This window comes from Cheilinus undulatus, linkage group 5 (genome assembly GCF_018320785.1).
Source record: "Cheilinus undulatus linkage group 5, ASM1832078v1, whole genome shotgun sequence".
Lineage (NCBI taxonomy): Eukaryota > Metazoa > Chordata > Actinopteri > Labriformes > Labridae > Cheilinus > Cheilinus undulatus.
This window is the reverse complement of record NC_054869.1, coordinates 35038054-35059222: the sequence shown is the minus strand read 5'-3', so window position 1 is coordinate 35059222 and position 21169 is coordinate 35038054. Positions and strand designations below refer to the sequence as shown.

Here is a 21169-nt window from a genome sequence, read left to right as displayed (position 1 = left end):
ACTGAAGCTCATTAGTGAATGCAACAATCGAAAAAATCTTACTTGTGTCTTGGCTAAGAAAACAGCGATTTTTTAAGCAATTATTTCATCTCTGTAACTCGTCAATACTTTTTAAAACTGCATGTACCATTTTGACTTGTTTCTGTTTTCAACAAATCGTCTTCTTAAAAAAAAGGTGTTACATTATTACCCACACTGATGAAATTGGCACGGGGTTATGCAAAGGGTTCCGTATCTTTTTTTTAAGATTTATTTTTGGGCCTTTTCATGCCTTTATTTGATAGAGCAAGGACAGTGGATAGACTCGGAAACAGGGAAGAGAGTGAGGAGAGACATGCGGTAAGGGGCCACAGGCCACATTCGAACCTGGGCCACCCGTGCACATGGGTAGCGCTCTAAACCACTCGACCATCTGTGCTCTCAGGGTTCTGCATGTTTGTATGTTTCTTTGTTTGTTTGTATGTGTACAAGATAACTCGAGAACAGAAGGTCAGATCTTCCCCAAACTTTCAGGGAATACTGGGATAGTGACAGGAAAGAATCGATTAGATTTTGGTGATGATCCGCGCTCCTGTTCGTTTTTTCTCGGACTTTGAATTTTGAACACCATAGTAATCAATGGGAGCGTGGGTTCCTAGAGTTTCTATTTTTGTATGACTTCAGCTATCACTTTAACTGTGCTGATAGGACTACTACAGATTACATCACATGATGAAGATTATTCCTCTATGAAGACAAGAGAACATGAAGATGAATAATGAATCATTACAGACTGAGGAACTTTTTTGGTTAGGTTTATTTTACAAAAAAGTCAAATATACAGTTGATATATATTTAATATAATTTAGATGCTTATTACTGAAAGGGATGCGAACACAATGACTGATTTTAAAGCTGTTGTGATTTTGTTTGCTGGTGAGGCCTTGTTGTGTTGAACTGGAATGTTTACAGTGCTAAAAGTTAACAAACAGGATGAACAGTATTGAGAACACATTATATTCATCAACTGGACATTTCTAAATAAAACACAGGGGGGAGTGATTTCAGGTAACACTGACACCTGAGGAAAAGAAATGAGTGAACCATGAATCAGATGCATAAGTCATAAAGCAGCTAAAAATGTGCTAGCCCTGGTTTTAAGATTAGCTTTTGGTATTTATCAAACATTTTCTTCAGTTTCCGAGCAGGTGCAAACATTAAACTCTTCCTTAATAATTCATCCATCTTGACGCCTCTGATTGTTCCCTACATACACAGAAAGGTGTAAAGCACTGGGGGACTCTCTGATATTGCACTACACCACATCACACCCTGACCTTTTGAGAAGGGGAAAAGCAACAGCAGCTTTCTGGCAAAGGCACAGTCCTTCTCCCTAGTAAGAAAATAAATCAGCAAAAAAGTGGGGACTAATAGTCAAAATAATCATTTTTTACCGTTGCTTTCCTTTAGCAGAAACGAGACACAGACGTGTCCAGGGAATTGTAAAGACTCAGCCTTATAAAGGCAGGAAGACCAACCGTACTTTTGCCAAAAACATCTTTGTTTTTGTTCCCCTTACAAACACTTGAATGATGTCAGTCTTGATCTTGAGGACATATAAAACAAAACTACACAACCATTGTAAAAATGTTCCTTTGGTACACAAAAGCAGACTTATTGCATAACAACAGACGCCATCACAGCAAACTTACTCTGGTCATGTTCATGAGGAAATTAAGTAGCATATCCCTGATCAAAAAAAAGAAACTATGGTCTTAAAGATCAGATCAAAAGCCGTACATGAAGCACTGAAGGTCAATCTTCATAAAAATGCTAAAGTTAGTGTTAAAGCAAGGATAGAAGACAAACACGCCAGTCAGCATGCTGACAAGCCTGAAAAGAAATTACAGAAAGTTGGTCACTGGTGCATGCCAAAAACTACTGATTTAATGTGAAAAAGTGGTCACTGAAGGAAATTCTCTGTTATTCTCTGTCCCCTTGAGAGACAAAGCTGGTGTCACTGTGGAGACGACATCATCTGAAATATTTCCTGGACGTTTTTGAGAGTTGACAGGTAAAAGGAAACACCACAAACACTCTGGTGATAGGATGAAAATGACTTGCTTTGGTAAGAGCTCATGTATTCTCATATACAATCTCTGATAAAAATGTAACTCTTGACACTAAAAGTCAGACCTGAGTTGAGTGTTGTGCATTTGCAGAAGTAAGTGCAGCTTTGAACAGGCGTTCAAGGTTTGATAAGAAGGCACCCCAAATGATTGGTTATAGAATCCACTTGAAGGGAGGCAGAAGCCCTTTTCACACATGCACTCTCAAGCCAGATTTATGTACTTCTGTGTCAAATCTGTGCCTTGTCATACAGCTTCGGGTTGCATACCCCTCATCCTAGACAGAAGCCTACACAAGTAGCTGACGTTTACTTCTTCTAAAATGTAACTGAGTCAAAACTCAGACTATAAGCCCTGTGATTGGTCTACCGGGTAGCATCGACTGACTGCCAGTCTCTAAAAGTGTCTACTTTTATGTCTACAGATTGTCGAATCTACTTGCTGACATCCAAAAACATCAGAAGTGCACTTCCGTCAGTGGCTGAAGCATGGAAAAAACCTTGTCCTCTGCCTTAGCTGATTCAGCAGCCTTCAATTCCGCTCCTCCAGTGTCTCCTCTCTCTTGTTTGCAATCAACTGCTGCTCAGTATTTATCTGTTATGGTTTCCTGTGTACAAGCAAAGATTTCACACATGCACAGGTATGTAGTGCTCACAAAGGTGAAGGCTACTATGGAAAAGGAAAAGATTTGTCAGCAAAGTGCAAACCAGGTGTCAGAGTAACGCTCCCAGAAAACTTCCTGACATGCTTTTTCACACTGGTCCCTCACAACAGGGACAAGTCTTCTGCACTTTACATGTTAGGCAAGGGGAGGGGGGGGGGCTCTTAGCAGGGAAACTGCAGAGTAAAGTCTGGGTGAAACACATGCAGCTCACCCTAAGAAATTTATGAAATGAGTTTTGTGCAGGTGTGAATAGGGCTATAAAGAGGAATCATGTCTGATCACCGATAAAGCTTCTCTTCAAAAACATTCAAAAACTCAAATGTTTTTTTTTTTAGACCATCCTTTTCCTAAAGGCTGATGTGCTAAAAGTGAACAGATAAAAACCAGGAATGACTAATGCTGCAAGTGCTGAAAAGTAGAACTGGGGACATGAAGACACAGGCAGAGCCTGATGAAGCTGTAAGAAAATAAAATGTTAATATCTACAGAGGCACTTGTGTGTTTGGAGTTGCATCATGTCTTCGTCTACTTTAAAAGCCTTTTAAAGGATCTGACGCTAAGGTATCAAGCCACTTTTGAAAGATTTCAAACCAAAATTTTTGGATCTTTTCAGGAGAATCTGAAAAACTGACAGAACAAATCATGTTGATTTGTCAAAAACTCAACTTCTGACTTTGTGAGTGGATTTTCTTTTTGCACTCTTTGGATTCGAGTGTTTTTGTTTCCTATTTGGAAGCATGTTTCTGCTTTCTGAGTATAAAATCTACCTTTGGGGATTTCTCTGTTGCATAAATCCATTTCCCAAAGTAAATTCTGATCAAATAATGCCTTTGCTATCTAATGCTTGATATGAAACATGTGACACTATAAAGATGCTTAAAGAAAACTCAGTGTGAACTGGAGCAGGATATTCATACTTTTTGGTTGAGTATTGTACCGGACTGACATCAGCATCCTCAGCACGATTAAATGCCCAGTGAACCTGATTTGGCTACCAAACTGGACTACTGTTTTCTTCCATGTGAACATGCACAACGGGACAATTAAATTATTGGATTTAAAGAAAGGCTCATGGTGGGAGCATGGCATAACACCCCCTTTCAGCTAGTCCCTGTCGACCTTCTTCCTGTTAAGCGTACTTACTAGTCAGTGAGCGGTAAACTGGGACGTTTACAGCTCTGTATATTTCATGCATAATCTGTGCTTTACTTTTGGTACAAATATGATACACACGATCCCTTTAGCTCATGATGATAACAACTTCTGCCATTGTTGGCATTTATGATCTTTGACTTTTGGGTCAAAGTCTGGCACAGGAACTGTGGAGCATGCTCAGAACACCTAGTCTAATTTAGTTCTGATTTAGGCGTACACAGTTGGACTAACATGCTGACAAACATTTTAAAGGCCATGTTCCAGTCAAAAACAATAATTTGACTTTTTCTTAGTGCATGTAAACATGCTGAATGATGCTGATGTGAATCATCGCATGGACTCCTTGAAAGACATAAACAGCAACAGGTTTCAGCTTCTTTTGGTAAAAACAGCTGATGAAAGCTGATCCAGATAATTACTGTTGTTTTCTAGGTTTGTAAAGCAAAGTTTTGGAGTAAGAGTGGTCAAAGAAGATCAGTTTCTTGTAAGAGCTTCCCACTGACTTTAACCAACTTTTTTCTCTCATTTTCTGACTTTTCTAGAAAAGAATCTGTGTATAGAAAAAATACACATTGTTTCCAAAAGTGCACTGAAAGCATTGAGCACTTAAATATATAATAATAGCAATAGAAGGACTATCTAATAGAGTGTGTCACTCTAAAATAGAGTGCTTTTTTATCTGTGTTTGTACAAAAAGGTGGGAGTGTGCTCCACACAGAGGCCTGTGTGTGAAGAGTAAATGACTTATAAATATTTGAATGGAGCACTTGATTTAACAAATTTCACAGGCTGTTACTTCCCATTAGTAAAGGTTAAGTGCCAAACATGTTAAATCAAGCGCTACCTCAATGAGTTTAGAGGAATAAAAACATTTTAAAATACTTTCTTTTGGAGGACAGCTTCTTGTGCCTCCTCTCTCCCTCAACATCAGAAAGACTCGTCGTCGTCGTCATGGTCGACACGGCTAGAAAACTCCCAAAATACATTCACTGTGGACGCTCAGGCTGGAGGTTGAGAGGGTCAGACTCTCCTAACACTCTCAAAGGGAGTGTTAGTTTTCAAACACACAAACCTACACACCAATCACAGACTTTCCCACTTATGTTCTTGAGTCTGCGGTGATCACGTTAGCATCCTGTGATCTCTGAGTCTCATTGCCCACATGAAGCCAGGTGCAGATTAAAAAATTGTGTGTCTGATGTGTGCATGATCATGTGTGACAGCTGTCAGTCAGAGGTGATGGAGGAGTATGACTGTCGGTCAAAGCAACATGTACTGGTTGTCTATGGCCCGCTTGCGCCCTCGATCAGGCTCCAGCTCGTAGTCTGAGTCCCGCTGAGGGAGATGAGGATTGGGATGGTGGCGGAGCAGGGGTCTCCTCCCCACAGATTCACTCCTACGCAGTGGAGCAGGAACAGAAGGTGGAGGGTCAGGGGCGGGGCGAGTAGACGGACGGCTCCCAGGCTGGGACGCAGAGCTGGGACTGGAGGTGGTGCTGGGGGCGGAGTTGCGAGCGAGGCTGCAGTGAGCCAGGCTGGGCTCAGAACTCCACCTGTGGAGGGAGAACGGGACGAGGAAAGTGCCTGACAGCTGACCTGAAAACAGAAGAGATAAAGAGAGAATTTTAGAGAGTGAAAAATCAAAAACTTCAACTTCCTTCTTATTTCTCCCTCTCTGAGCTAACTTTCACAACATTAAGCACCTAGTCCATGTGCCCACCATATTTTTGACGGTGTAGGACAGGGGTATTCAATTATAAATTCAACTGGGCCAAATTTTAAAATCAAGAAATGTAGCCACACCAGACATGTTTGCCGCCCAGTAAGCAGCTGATAATGTCATATTTCAAACCAATACAGATCAATTTGATGAAAATATGCACTTTTTATTCATATTCTCCCTTTTAAATTTGGCAACATGACAAAAGCACATCAAAAGTGAATAAAAACACAACAACAGAGCTGTATTCAAACATAACCTGAGGTGGTAGAAATGTTTTTATCACTTGAAAAAAAATAAAATAAAATAAAATAATTAAAAAAAATGAAATTCTGTAAATGATAATTTTGGTCACATCTTACCCAGACATATCTTAAAGTGCATAAAACTTAATTTGTACAGTTGTAGCTACAGTTGAAAAGGAATTTTTTTTAATACTCAGTATCTTGGGGCTACTTCTGTCAGCAACGCTAGCCATGCTTCAAAACAATGCAGTGCGTTGTAGTTAGACTGTTGCTAGGCTACACGTGGTGTTGCATTCTTGGTCTGAAATACTGTGGGAATTTATGAAAACTTGCAAAACAGGTTGCCCTCTGCATCTCTGGCATGACCACAGGCTGGGCCCCTGGGGGGTTGGTTCTGGGCCACATGTGGCCCCCGGGCCGCTAATTGAATAGGCCAAGTGTAGGAGGTCAGTGAGATAGGAAGGGGCCTGTTGGTTAAGGGCTTTATAGGTGAGGAGCAGGATTTTGAATTGAATGCAACAGGTGATGGGGAGCCAGTGGAGGTTTTGACAGATACAGGTAATGTGGTCACGGGAGCGGGTGTGGGTGAGGAGGCATGCTGCAGAGTTCTGGATGTATTGAAGTTTGTTGAGGACTGTTGAGTATGTACCATAAAGCAGTGGTTCTAAACCTTTTCAGCCTGCGACCCCAAAATAAAGGTGCCAGAGACCGGGGAACCCCACTGTACCTGAAGGTGGTTAAACAGCCATGAACATTCAAGAATAGTTGTGTGCAGGCAAGGCTGTCCATGAGGAGGAATAAAGGGGGAGGTCTGGGACCCAGCCAAACTGGGGGCCCATGGAGGTCAGCAAAACCATGGTCCATTGTGAAGTTAAGCTGTGAAAACCATATTTTATATTTGACCTGAATAATAACCACTCCTATCAAAGAAACAAATATCTTAATTTATTCATTTGTGTAGCAAATAGCCTTCCTTAAATGAAAATAACTTTTTCTAAAAACATAAGTAAAATGGGTTGAAAATAGCTAAAATTGGTTAATAATGGCAAAAAATGGTGGAAAAGTGGTGAAAATGGATTTTTAAAGAACATAAATGGGTTAAAGTGATAAAAAAATAGATAAAAGTGGCAAAAAAAATAAAAAATTAAAAAATTAGTTAAAATTGCAAAAACGGGTGCAAAAAGTGGAAGGGGGTTAAAAAGTGGCTGAAATGGCTTTAAAGTGCATAGAACTGGTGAAATTAGGTGGAATGGAATGAAAAATTGATATAAACTGGCAAAAATGGGTTAACTGTAGAGCTGAATGATTTTGGCAAATAATCTAATTGCGATCTTTTCCCCAATATTGCAATTGTGATTTGATATGCGATTATTCCTTAACTTTCTTTTTATTCTAAACAAGAGCTGAACAACTTTTAAATTGTCTAATTCTGATGATTTTGACTCGTACTGCAAATTTGATATGAATTGTTGCATTGAAGGGTTTTTGTCATTCTTATGTTAAGTAAGAGACAAGTACAAAAATGAAGGAGGTAGGATTTTTTTGTAGACTATTCTTAAAAAAAAAGGCCCCTGAGTGATTGCATGATATGTCATGCATAACATCTCTGCTGCAAAAAAAGTTTTAACACAAATTTCAGGTGAAAGAAATATAGCACCTTTTGTTATTTGAAAATTTCAGCAGGCCATATTGCGATTTAATCTAATTTTTGATTAATTACCCAACTGTAGTTAAAATGGGCAAAAAGGGGTTAAAAAGTGGTTGATAGAAGCAATAAGGGGTCAAGAGAGGCAACAATAGGCAGAAAGTGGCAAGAGGTGGTTTAGAAGTGGCACAACAGGCAGAAAAAATGATGGAAATAGTTTAAAATTGAGAAAAATGGGTTTTAAGTCGCAAAAATGTGCTAAAATTGGCAAAATTGGTGTTAAAAAGTGATGAAAAACGATTAACATTTGGTAGAAATGGTGTAAAGTGGCAACAGCGTAATTTGAAAAAATATTCTTAGTTTATTTTAAAGCATCTGGTGACCCCCTCTTAGTGTCTCACAACTCCCAACGGGATCCCAACCCAAAGGTTGAGAACCACTGCCATGAAGGATGCTATTGCAGTAATCAAGTCAGGATGTAATGAAAGCCTGGATGAGAGTTTCAGCTGCAGGGAAGGACAGTAGAGGATGGATGCGGGCTGTCGAAAATGATACCACGGTTACGGGTGTGAGGGGAGTGGGATAAAGTGTCAATTTGGAGGCAGAAGTTATGGATGGGTTTGGCGAGGGATTTGGGGCCAATAATCATGACTTCTGATTTATAGTAATTTAGAGAAAGGAAATTGTTATTCATCCATGTTTTATTTCAGAGAGGCAGTTGGTTAGAGTGGAGTGTGTGTTGGTGGTGGTGATGGAGGTGGTGGAGATGTAAAGTTGGATGTCATCTGGGTAGCAGTGAAAGTGAAGTCCATGGTGGCGAGTGATGTGACCAAGGGGGAGCATGTAGATGATGAACAGAAGAGGACCAAGCACTGTACTTTGTGCCAGGGGAGCAGTTATTGATGTGAATGAATTGTTGTTTACCCATGAGGTATGATTTGATCCAGGATAGTGTGGTGATGTTGAGTGAATGTTCAAAATGGGAAAGCAGAATTGAGTGGTTTATGGTATCAATGAAATTGTATTGTCCAGGAGGATGCCGATGTTCAGATGCTGGAGTCTGATAAGAGGAGGAGGTTGTTTGTGACTTTGAGGAGAGCTGTTTCTGTGCTGTGTTGGGGTCGGCAGCTGGATTGAAAGGGTTTGTAAAGGTTGTTATGGGAGAGGTGGGATTTGAATTGTGATGCAATGACACGTTGGACAGAAAGGGGAGGTTGAAGATGGGCTGAAAGTTGCACATGCTGCCAAGGTTGAGTCCAGGTTTTTTGACGACGGATGGTAATGGCTGCAAGTTTGAGGGACTGGGGAACTGAACCAGAGCTGAGGGAGGAGTTGATGATGTTGGTAATAAGAGGGGAGATGGCTGGGAGACAGTACTTGATCAGGTTATAGTCATGTTTGTTTCCATCTCCACTTAAAGCAAAAAACAGGCAGGGAACAGTTTTGTTGTGAAAAAGAAACAAAAACCTCAGTTTTATGTTGTCTACTTTGCATTTTACTCTCAAGCTCCACATCATGATAAGTTGGGCGAGTTCCATTTACATTTCAACAAAGTCAGGTCTTCACTTAATGTTTCAACTGAAGACATTAACCAGTGATTTACAACAATAAACATTAGCAAGATTTCTTTCTCCACTTATGGTGTATAGTGGTAACTCTGCAGCACCTCAGATTTCTCCTGCGTTCAGTAAAGGTATGGACAGTAAAGGGTACTCCAGGTAAACTGTTACTTTATTCACACAACTAAAGTTTGTGTTTAACAGAGAGCTATGACAGAGACAGAGAGGTGAGTCTCACCCTGTGACGGAGGGCTGGAGCCCGCTACCACGAAGCTGGACAACGTCACGGCCCCGGCTGCTCCACACTCGAGCGGGATGGGGAAGAGGCGGAAGTGACTGAGCATGTCCATGACGGAGGGGAAGCGCAGGTGTTGAACCCTGCACTGACCCCACTCTGTTAGAGAGAGGCGCAGGTGCTGCACAGACAGAGATGGAGGGACAAACATCATGAAAGGTGAGACTTTTACAGCAAGTCCAGGCTACAGTTGAAATATTCACCCTTTATTTATTTCCCTCTGTAACCCATTTGATATAGATGTTAGTAGGGTTTTTGTACCATGTTTCCTCATTTGAGCTATTACCACCGTGTTTTAGGTAGATAAATTAGAATAAAAACAACAACAAAAAAAATGTTAGAGAAAGATAAGAGAACCTTGAATCATCAAATAGCCTCTATAACTAAGTTTACAAACTCTTCGTATTAAAACTGTATTTAATTTTTTTACTGCTTGATCTGAACTGAAACAGCACCTTGTTCAATCCAACAGACAGACAAATTGTTGCTGTACCTTTGCTTTTCCCTGGTAGTTAAAAGTGAGGACGTAGTCTCCTCTTCGTGTCTCACTCTGTCGGACCAGAAACACCCCGTGACCCTCGGGTCCAGAGCTCTGAACTAAGTGAGCTGCCTTCACCCTGGAGATGGGCCCGTGAAACCAGGGGTAAGAAAACAGGAAGTGATCAGCCTTCTGGACAGGCTGCTCCGGCAGGGTGAAGGTGACAGGACCTGAGAGGAACAATTAATGAATAATACTTTAATGTTTTGACTTTAAAGAGATACACCAATGATCTTTTTTAGATGAAAGCACATAGGCTATTGAAGAAGAGTAAAACCCGCACCAAAATAAACTCCCAGGAGAGTCAGTGCTACAAAAAAATCACGTGTTACACTGTCTTTGTCTAATTTCTAATCAAAAATTGCTCATTACACTTCGGATAAGCCAGATTTTGCTCACAGGTCCAGACTTCTTGTTTCAGGAAATCACAAAAAGAAATAATTCATTTCAAGAAACTCACTGAAACCTTTATCTATTTTGCATGGTTACATCTGGTTATGCCTGCACAGACTATCGCTAAGGCCAGAGGAATTATGTTTGGGGTTGGCCATTTTTATAAACATGTGATCTAAGGAACGCTTTTAGGGATTTTCTTCAAACTCTGCACTGATATCAAGGATCAACTAGATAGATTTTGGAGCTCATAAGCCAAAGGTCAAGTTCATTGGGCATCATATTCATCCCTTGCTTATACAATTTCTATAGATTAGTTTTGGGGGGGGGGGGGCTTTTTGCCTTTATTTTGATAGGACAGAGGAATTATTGGGGGAGAAAGTGGGGGAAGTCATGCACCAAACATCAAGATTTGATCCTGCAACCAGCATGCAAACAACTGCACCAGCACACAACCAAAGAAACCTCCTGTGCCCTTCTTCTTGACCCACCACTGTACTTTCAGTGTGCTTCAATTGTAGACCTTTTGAAAGCATGAAACCACCAGGGAGTAGTTCTAGGTTTTGCTCGTAATATCTTGAAACAAGATGTTTATCTGGACCTGTGAGACTTTCTGGATCTAAATTGAACGATTACACTCAGTCAGATCTGAGCTTTTTGCAGTAAACCTGACTCTTATGGGGGGATAATTAAATCACGATTAGAAGACGTGTCTTATAGGTTATTCACATGGTATCATCATCACAGCACTCACTTTGACCTCCTGACTCGGTGCTCCCCCTGTGATTGGCTGGAGCAGAGCTGTCAGCTGGGGAGGGGAGGGGCTCCAGATCCACACTGCCTAACCTGTGGGACAACATCAGATTCAAAGCTCATGTATGTTATTCTCATTACAGACCACCTGAGGAGGAAAATAGGTCAAATGCACTATAACCTCATGTTATTTTTTACAAAAAGTTCACTCCTGCCTGTGCTTTAAGATCAGCATGAATTTGTTTTGTTTTGTACTGACAAAAAATCTTCGATAATAATAACAATGATAACAAGTTTGTTTATATAGCACCTTTCAAGAACAGCAAGGTCACAAAGTGCTTTACAAAGAGATAAAAGAAACACAAACAATTAATGCAAAGGTACATTAAGAGAATACACAGTGCACAAAACAGATTAAGTAAAGGCAAGACCAAACAAGTAGGTCGTAAGTTGCTTTTTAAAGGAATCAGCTGTTTCTGCTGATCTTTGACCCAATGGAAGAGAGTTCCAAAGAGTTGGAGCAATGACCTTAAATGCACAGTCACCTTTAGTTTTTAGTCTGGAGTGTGGAATAACCAACAGACCCTGATCAGAGGACCGAAGACTCCTGCTGGGATTGTACGGTTTTAAGAACCCCATAATGTAGGCTGGTACCTGACCATGCAGGGCTTTAAAAGTAAACACAAGAATCTCTGTGTGTTTAAGGTGCACTAAACCACAAAGAAGAGGCACAACTCATAATTAAAACTTTATGTACACCAGTGTATGAAAAATGAAGTTCTGATGATGTTTTATTGCTACTTGCTGCATTTTTTTTACATGAGCAGGAGAGAGAGCGACATAGATGAGGGAAAGAGACAGATCTGTGTGCGTCTTTGTGTGTTGGTGGTGGGCTGAGTTGAGTGAACACGGAGGAAACAGCAGGCTGAAGGAACACAAAGACACCGAGCGCAGACAGGATGTGAGTCCAGTTCACCAGTTCACATCTGAACTGAGACTCACTGTTCTTCTGTTTCTCTGCCCACAACCACACAGACATACACAATACACTAACACATGTACACATATTAAACAAGACTTACAGACAGCATGTGTGTGTACATGCATGGATGAGAAGGGGAAGGTTAAAGAGGGAAGCCGGAGCAAATCCTGCTAAAATGCTGACTTGAGTTTGCAGCTCTGTGAATAACAGGAAGACAGGTCTCTTTCTGTTCTCCTCACTCTGTGTCTGTGCAACTATGTCTCCGTGTGTGCTTTCTTATTCTTTCTATGACGTGTCACAGAAGAACGTTATAGCAGTGGTTCTCATCTGGTCTGGCCTCAGGACCCACCACCACCTTCTTAATGAGAAATCCTGACCTAAATTCCAGAAAATTTTAACCCATTCAGATTTATTTCATTAAAATTGTTGCAGTTGAATCTTAGATGAAGCAAAACAGACAGCTGATCTAAAGACAGGAAAAGCACATTATTATAGAAGCCCTGGGAGGACATGCATGGATACATTTTATTTTACTCTCTTTTGCTGTCATAACAGGCAGAAGTTTAGTTGTTTTCTAAAGATCTTGAGAAATTAACATATCATCATTGGACAACCAGCTTTGTTATATAAACAAGTCGAGATCTTGAGAAAACACGCAGAATTTCATTGTTCAAATGCAAAAACAGAGTAAAGCCCAAGATATATGGATGTTTGCCCACATACGGCTTCTGCAGATTGTAGACTCTTTGCAACTACGTCTTTGCAAACCACTTTTGGGACCCGACCCACCAGTTGAGAACCACCGCATTAAAGATTCTTTGGAATCTGCAGCCATTTCAGCCTGACAGTGAAACGTCCAGTATGGTAGTTAAAGGGTCATTGTATTTGAAATGCACTAAACCTAACTCATCAAAGGGGAAAGGTATTACAATTTAAACCTGTTCCATATAGCAGAGCTGTCACAATACCATGATATGAATTTCAAAACAATAAAATCAAATGATACTGATGTCCATTGCTATAACACAACAGCAGATAACATTAATATCGTGCAGTTTTTCAGAAATATTCATATATCTGCTGTTACTGATATCATGCAGATAATATCAGTGCCAGCAGATATACAAATATCAGCTCATATTTACAACAGATATTTCGGTTGCATAAATCTGCCTATATCAGCTGTAAATATTGGCTATACGTAGGGATGTAACGATGTGAAAATTTCATATAATGGTTACTGTGACCAAAATTATCATGGTTATCATTATTATCACGGTATTGTTGAAATGTGCAAAAAGTACTTATACACACACTGAAATCATTAAACATAGTTTTTTAAAAATAAAATAAAATAACACACACAATGTACTTTGTTGGCAGAACATTAAAATATTAACATCAAACATACAAATGTGTATTAAAGATGGCACCTTATGGCCATAAGAGGTAGCTGCACTTTGTACAAAATGTAGGTAAGATCCAAGAATACTTTTCTTTACATTCAGTGCTCAAGACTAGATCTAGTCTTACAGATCTAAGAAAAACTGGTACAGAAAGAACACTTTCACTGTTTCATGTACCTTTGTGTACAATCTCTCTCTCTCTCGCTCTTTTGTTCTCTCTCTCGCTCTTTCGCTCTCTCTCTCTCTCGACATGTTTCCAAACTGCGCACGCACACCAGAGTCTCAGAGAGCACTGCTCCTTCTTCTTCTATGGTGTTTAACGGCAGCTGGCATCCATGAAGTTGCATTATTGCCACAGAGCGCTGCAGCTTCTCCAGGAAATGAGCAGTATCACTGTGAGTTTTCAAAGTGCGGTAAACAAACACGGTTTTAACGGTAATTAAAATTTGAAATGGTATCACTAACCGTCTCGAATTTTACCACGGTTTATAGTGATACCGGTTATCGTTACATCCCTAGCCATACGAACAAATAAGTTGCTGGAGTTTTAGGTTGGGCCAACAGACCTGCATAAGCTTAAGTTTTGTTCTTTATTCATCATCATTCCTTGCACTTGAAAGTGTGCTTTAAGGACTCAAGTTTTAGGTCTGAATTACATTTAAATATCCGTTTCTATATTGGTATAGGATACTATTAATTTCATAATATCTACATATCTACATCTTAAAAAATCTAATATTGTGGATCCCTAATAATTTGGCTATTTTTGATATACACAGTGCTGAAAAAGTCCCTGAACAACACAGTTTCCCCCCTCAAACTAAACAGCAAAGGTGCGATCATCTGAAGATTATCTTGACAGAGTTTTCTGTAGAGTGCAGTGCATTATGAGCAAGCTTCCCTTCTTCGATCTGCATTAAAGATGATCTAGATATATAAAGCAATAGCCAATCAGGAACCAAGCTGACTGAAGGAGGAAGCACAACAAACACAGCCATGACAGTAAACGTGAAGGAATGGAGGACCAACTTGCGATTTTGTGGCAACAACACAAATGTTTACACTGTAGTAGGGCTGACACCCTCCAGTTGGTTGGTTGATTGGTTGGTCCATGAACTCTCATCTAACTAGATCTTCTAAGCCTGTGCTGCAGGAGCGCACAGCAGAGTGAACGTGAGAAATGAGAGGTGTGCAGGGAGGAGAGGGAAAGGAGTGTGCAGCGCTGAGTAATCCAGGTAGAGAGACACAGCAGTTTTCTGATAGTTTCATGGCGGTTAGGCTCCCAATTACTTAGAAACAACACAACTCCAACTCCACACAAAGATGCAGACTGTTTGTTTTGAAGTGGTGCAGCTGAGCACCTCTGCTCCACTCTCTGTATAAACTCTCACATTTAATTCACTGGTTGGCAAATAGGCTGCATTGTGTTAAGTCCCTTTAACATCAGATTATAATTTACAAGTTAGTGTTATTTTCTGTCAGAGAGCAGGACAGAGAGTAGGGGATGTCTCCTGATCCTTCAGTTTCAACCTGCAGGGTTTTTTATTTCACTTCACCTCGGTAAATACACGCTGCAGGCTGTCTGACATATTCTCATAAATTACACTGCAAAGGCTGAGACAAATGAGTCGGTTTTTAGTTATTATAAATTAAGACCAAACAATGATCTGAAGTAATTTTGTAGGCTATATGGTGTTGAATAGTTATCGTGCTTTGATCACAGAAATTTTCTAAGGTTATTTAGACTACTAGAAGTGTGCAATGAGGAACTTGTCACCGAGTTAACATATTTTGACATAATGTGCCATTTTTTAAAATAAATAACTGATTGGTTGGTACATGAGTGTTATTTCAATCAACCACGTTCTTATATAGTTGACTACAGACCTAGTTTATAGGTGTCCTGTAAAACAAAGTACAGTCAGATCTATGAGAAGACGAGCTGGACTGAAATTGCTACCACAGCTGACCACTTTTAGCTTTTTTACTCTAGAGTGCCTTTTGACCCTGCAAGATTTTGAGTTATGAGAACGGAGACTCTGGCTGTTGGTGAATGAATGTGCAGGCCAGAGTGACCTGAATCTGATTCTTTATTGTACATCTTTTTTTCAGTGACAGTTTATACAGCACAAGTCACACTGAAATCTGATCCTTTCAAATCAGAACTGAGTATTTAGGCGTGCAGTGTTAAAGCATCCTTAGTTTCTCACTGTAACACCACTCAGCGCACCGACAAGATTAGTTCCTCACACTCTAATGACACCATTTAAGCATCGGCCACCACTAGTGAGCTCTTATTTCACTTTCATTGTGTCTTGTAGCCTACAGATAACACCAAATAGACATGCTGGGAAGGTTAAACTTGGTTTCTATTCAAGGAGAATCTTACAGAGAAATTAAAAACTAGCTGATGTGGAAGACAAAGCTTTTGTTTGTATGACTACACAGGGGATTTAAGAGGGAACCTCATTTCCACTGGATGAGTCTCTGCTGTACTGCTGACTCTGTGTTGGTTAGAGCATTCCAGACATCTGCAGAAATGAGAAAGGTCCTGAGATTCCCCGGAGTCTCAGAGACCTCCCCCACACTTCCTCTCAAAGACTGACACAAAGTTGCACACGTGCACAAACAACACACACTGGCAGATAATTTTACTTTTTGTATACTGTAAGACGCCGTTTATCAAACTGATGGGAATTTAACCCTAAAATGCTGAGTATTACCATAAACATTATTACATATGCAGGCACTTCACACTCTTCACTACTTTGCTATATTTCTAAAGACTCACATTTTCCTTTAATCCTTGTATGTATTTTCCCTTAGATCTTAAGCTTTTTTCAGGGTTCCCTCTCTGTGTTGACATTTAGTGTTGACTTTCCAGGACTCTTTCAGTGATAATTCAACAGCTACGATGAGAAAGCATCATACACCAATAAGTTCCTTTCTGCAAGAGATCTGATTAAAAAAATGTCTAATCTTTGGCTACAATCTTGAACTCTGACATGCTTACAAATTATGCAAAGAGTGCTGGTTTAGCTAGGTTTGAACAGTAGGCGAATATAAACTTTTCCTACGGTCCTCAGCCGCAGAATTGAATCCCAGTCCTGGTGCATGTTTGATGCATGTCTTCTCTGTCTGTTGGATAAGTCTTTCTTCAACTGTCCTGTCCCAATCAAGCCAAACAGGCCCCAAATTATTAAAAAAACAAATAAATGATTTAGAATTGATCACAGAAAAATATAAATACACCTGCATATTTATAGTACTATTAATATAAGTACAGTTTAGTAATGTTTTGGGCATGTATAACCCTTTTCTTCTATTGTTTTTCCTAAGAAGTAAAAATATGTTCATAAAACATAAAAGGCAATAAAAGTATCTTGCACCTATCCAGGGGTGGTGATTTACTAAGTCAATTTACTTATTTTACTGCAACTGAATATCTTTTAGTGTAGTCAAAATCAGCATGTCAGCTTTTTACAAGTAAATTTGGGGGAATATTGTGCTTCACTGTATCTTTTAACAGCATCTTTTACTGCATAAAGAATGACAAATAAATAGCAAAAAGAGGAGGGACAAGCATTCTCATAAGTATGTGCAACTATCCAGTCTTTTGGTTAATGATGGTGAGAAGAACATAACCAGAGAGTGATTCCCCATCACATCCAAAATCCTCTGCTGCATTGCCCTTTATTCAAAAGTTGTGCTTAAACCATATACCTAGTAGAACAGTCATACTGCCCGGTTGTTTTTGCACAGCAAATGAAGGACAGATTAGATGTCAACAACCAACCTCCCTCAAGTATCAAAAATAATTACTCATTTCTCAGTAAACTTTGTATAAATTGCTTTTGCTTTACTGGAGTAGATTTATAGAGCATTAATTCTATTGTAACTTAAGTAAAATTCAATCAAGAGTAACTTTTCACTTCAGTACAATATTCTTGTACTCCTTCCAACCCTGTACCTAACTTACTCAGATAATACTAGAGATAAAGGCAACAACAAATCTTCTAACTGACTGGGTTTTCAATGGTGCATTTTCAGGTCTACAGCTGCTGCTAATATGAAGCTCAAAATGTTAACACTATAGGTCAGGGGTGTCAAACTCATTTTGAGTCTGGGGCCAGATTGCTCCAACGACATGTCCTGAGGGCCGGACTATTTAGGCCAGGAGCATCAAAGTCAATTGCGGATTCTGAATTTAGGCCTAACATAAGAGCCTAACAAGGTCAACATTTAACCATAAAGTGTCAACATCATTTTCACCATTAGTAAAATATGAAAATATATATATAACACTAATAATAAATCATTCTGACATGAAAAAAGTCAAACTAATAAGTTTAAAGGTTCAAAGTCTGAGAAAGAAAGTTAAACTTATTAATTCAAAAGGTCAAAACACGAAATTTAAAGGCAAAATTCTGTTTTAAAAAGGCAAATATTTGACATAGAAAGTCAAAATCACAAGTTTAAAAGGTAAAAATTTGACTTGGAATTTAAATTGTGAATCTCAAAGGTTAGAATATGATATTAAAAAAATCCGAACATGAAAAAGTCAAAATCATAAGTTTAAGTCAGAATTGGGAGATGCAAATTGAAAATATGAAATGACAACATTAATTTCTTTTCCCACCTTCCTGACTTTTTAACTAATTACTTTTACTCTTTTTCAGATATTTATAATTTAACAAGGATATTTTAAACCATCAAGACACAGTTTACACGTTTTTACTGGAGGAAATCTGCAGACCTCGTACCAGTGGGCCAGTTATAATAGAAAGATCTCATGATCTTGCAGGCCAGATACAAATGTACCACGGGCCAGATTTGGCCCCCGGGCCTTGAGTTTGACACCCCTGTTACAGGTTGCTTGCTTTCACGTGAAACTGATGGCAGGAAGTAGCGAGCACTGGTTAGGAATCAATGGAAGCGGAGGAAAGTTAGTATATTAAAGCTGTAGGTGGAACTTCACACTGCACTAATAATCAGAACATTTTAACATGATTCCTACACTTTTTAAAAAAGTGATTTTTCCCACAGTTTATCCAGTCAGCCTGAAATGAAGGCACATGATAGCACAATGACTAATTAATGACTAACATTTATTCCCTGGAGGCCTCCCTACTTTCATGCTTATTTTTTTATTGAAAAATCCTAAGAAACTAGGTCAGCAAATGTTAATCATACCAAAAGACATTTGTATAAACTAAAGTTTTACCATGACCATAACATATTCAAATATAATTTTGACAACCTCAAGGTAGACAAAGCCCCAAGATCTTTGGCAACCTGGACCCCAGGTTGGCAACCAATGAGCTAAGGGACAGGCTGCATTTAAAGTGTCTCTCCCTCATTGTGCCACAAACAAGCTTGTAACGGAAACAGTGATGTTGTACCAAGCAAATAAACTATGTGGGGTAAGAGACCAAGTAATGATGTGTGGTTTATGAATGAGTCGGTTCTATGAGCCAGCTCTTTTTAAACTTTTATAAACTTTTTACCTTTCAATAAATTTCCAGGAAAGCACAAGACATATAGCGTTTCTGTCATTTCCATGACCGGTAAATTGGTCTAGCTGCTTTCCAGGTTTTCTAGGACACCTGGAGACCCTGTTTTATTTCTTTTCCTAACTTATATAACACTGTACACTAATCTTCTGTCGCCTAGCAAGCAGAAATAGAAACAAAGTCGTCACTGTATGAAATAAATCAACATGGTTAGGGGTACTGTTCTTTGTTGATGCACTAAAGTTCAAAGGACCCTCACAGTGCTGTTTACTAAATTCATAGGCTGTGTTTTTTGTCCTATCGGTCAAAAAGGGCTTGATAAACACAGCCCTGTCATCACCGTCTTATAAATCCTGCTTTTTTAATTATATTACAGCTTCAGCTTTGTGTTTTACTTCGAACTGGAGAGGTGAGATGTGACCGAAAAGAGAGACAGAGAGGAAGAATGACATCTAAAGCATGTAGTACAAATCTAAACCACTACACTAAGCAGTGCTGTCCTACTTTACAAGTTTAATTTTAAATTATACTAACTGAAAAAAAGTTCACATCCATTGTATAACTACCTTTATTGCACAACCTTCAAGTCCAAACAGAATCCTCCTCCTCACCAGATGTGTTACCTCTAAAAGGTTTTGTGTAAATATAAAGTTGAAGAACGAGTTGATGAGTGATTATTTTTAGGAATTATCCCAATAAAACAAGACTGAAACCTGCTCCGGTCTATAGAGCCCTCGAGCAGGTATGTTTGCATGAGCAAACACATACCTCAGCACGAGTAAACATGCAGCACGCCCACAAACACAAAAACAGCCAAAGTCCAAGTGTTCAACATTTCCACTCAGAAACTCGAGGGAAAAAAGCAGCATGAATAGACAGATGAGGACGATGAAGGCTCCTGTTACATAACCTGAGTGAGTGTTTGTGTGTGTGAAAGGGAGCAAGGTAGCAAGGGACAGCTGAGCCAAATTACAAAATTCATAACTTCAGTTCTTTGGTTGGACTCAAATGTAGGATGCTGGGAAAAAATGCAGCAGGTTGCTACTTGAGACTTCAGTTTGATTTGTACTCAGAAAACCCTGAAATGATCAGATCTTTATCTAAATTAAAATATTATGTATTGAGCTAAATATTGAGGTTTCAAGTGTTTTTTCTCATCTTTCTTACCTGTTGCTGATACATTCTTTTAGCTCTGTGGTCCAGGAGCTGACCTGCTGGTCGTTGTCTGTTTCAAATATCAGACTACCTCGATTAACCTGCGGACACAATGAGGATTTAACATCTAACATACACATATAGACACAAACTGGACTGCAATACAATCAGCAAATGCCTACACGTTCAAAGTTTAAAGGCCCTGTAAAGTGAAAATGAATCTGTATTTAGGTTGGCTGTATGACAGGTGACTGTGTTTTAAACCTCTAAATCAAATTTCAATCCAATTAAACATCACCAAGTTTAAAGATTAAGCTTCAAAATCATGAAAAATGAGGCAGTAAAATCTGCTCCAGGATGGTGTGGGTGTGTCCGTTGAATGAGCTGAAGCCCCGCCCACTCAAGAGAAATATGATCCTCTCTGTTTTAATAGTGTTACAATCTGAATGTTGACCTTATGTTGACCTTATGATCAGAGTGCAGCTGCCTGGCTCTGTGCCAGAGAAGAGACAAAGTCAGTTTTCTGGGTCAAATCTCTGTTATGATGCTTTAAATGATCCAAAAACCACTGTGGCTGATAAATTTGGCAAATGTACCTCACAATGAACAAAAAAACAGCATTTATCTGACTTTTAATAAAAGCAGTGATATCAGTTAATAACAGACTGTACTGAGATAAACTGCTCTGTGAATTTATATTGTAGTGTTAAAGGGGCGAGGTCATTTCCCACTGTGGGTTTGTGACATCATGAGCCCACATATTGGCCCCGCCCAAATTAAACCAAGCCAGGAAAGGGGTGAAAAACTTTCTAACAGTCTAAATCCACAATTTAGTGACATGTAGATCTCAGTGTTTTCACATGTTTACAGCAACCATATTCCAACAGATCGAGAGTGTTAAGAAAAAAACTTTGGATTTCACTTTAAGGGTCTTTAATTTTGCTGTTGCTATGCAGTCAACATGTGAGGGCAATTTGTTGCCATGTAGGCAGCAGCTCTCCAAGGAGGACAGTGGATAGAGTCCAAAACAAGGCAAGTC

General features: G+C 39.4%; 1 protein-coding gene across 4 annotated transcripts in view; it reads right to left on the bottom strand.

Annotated features, from left to right (window-relative positions):
• Positions 1 to 296: 296 nt before the first annotated feature.
• sh2b3 (SH2B adaptor protein 3) overlaps positions 297 to 21169 on the bottom strand; it is a 110355-nt gene continuing 89482 nt past the window's right edge. For all 4 annotated transcript variants that reach the window (XM_041787048.1, XM_041787049.1, XM_041787050.1 and 1 more), the window contains 5 exons: positions 20143 to 20231; positions 11076 to 11167; positions 9884 to 10098; positions 9334 to 9511; positions 297 to 5522 (listed from right to left, as the gene is read on the bottom strand). In XM_041787048.1, coding sequence (XP_041642982.1) covers positions 5188 to 5522; positions 9334 to 9511; positions 9884 to 10098; positions 11076 to 11167; positions 20143 to 20231 — 909 coding nt within the window. In that variant the 3' untranslated portion in view covers positions 297 to 5187. The remainder of the gene's footprint in view (positions 5523 to 9333; positions 9512 to 9883; positions 10099 to 11075; positions 11168 to 20142; positions 20232 to 21169) is intronic.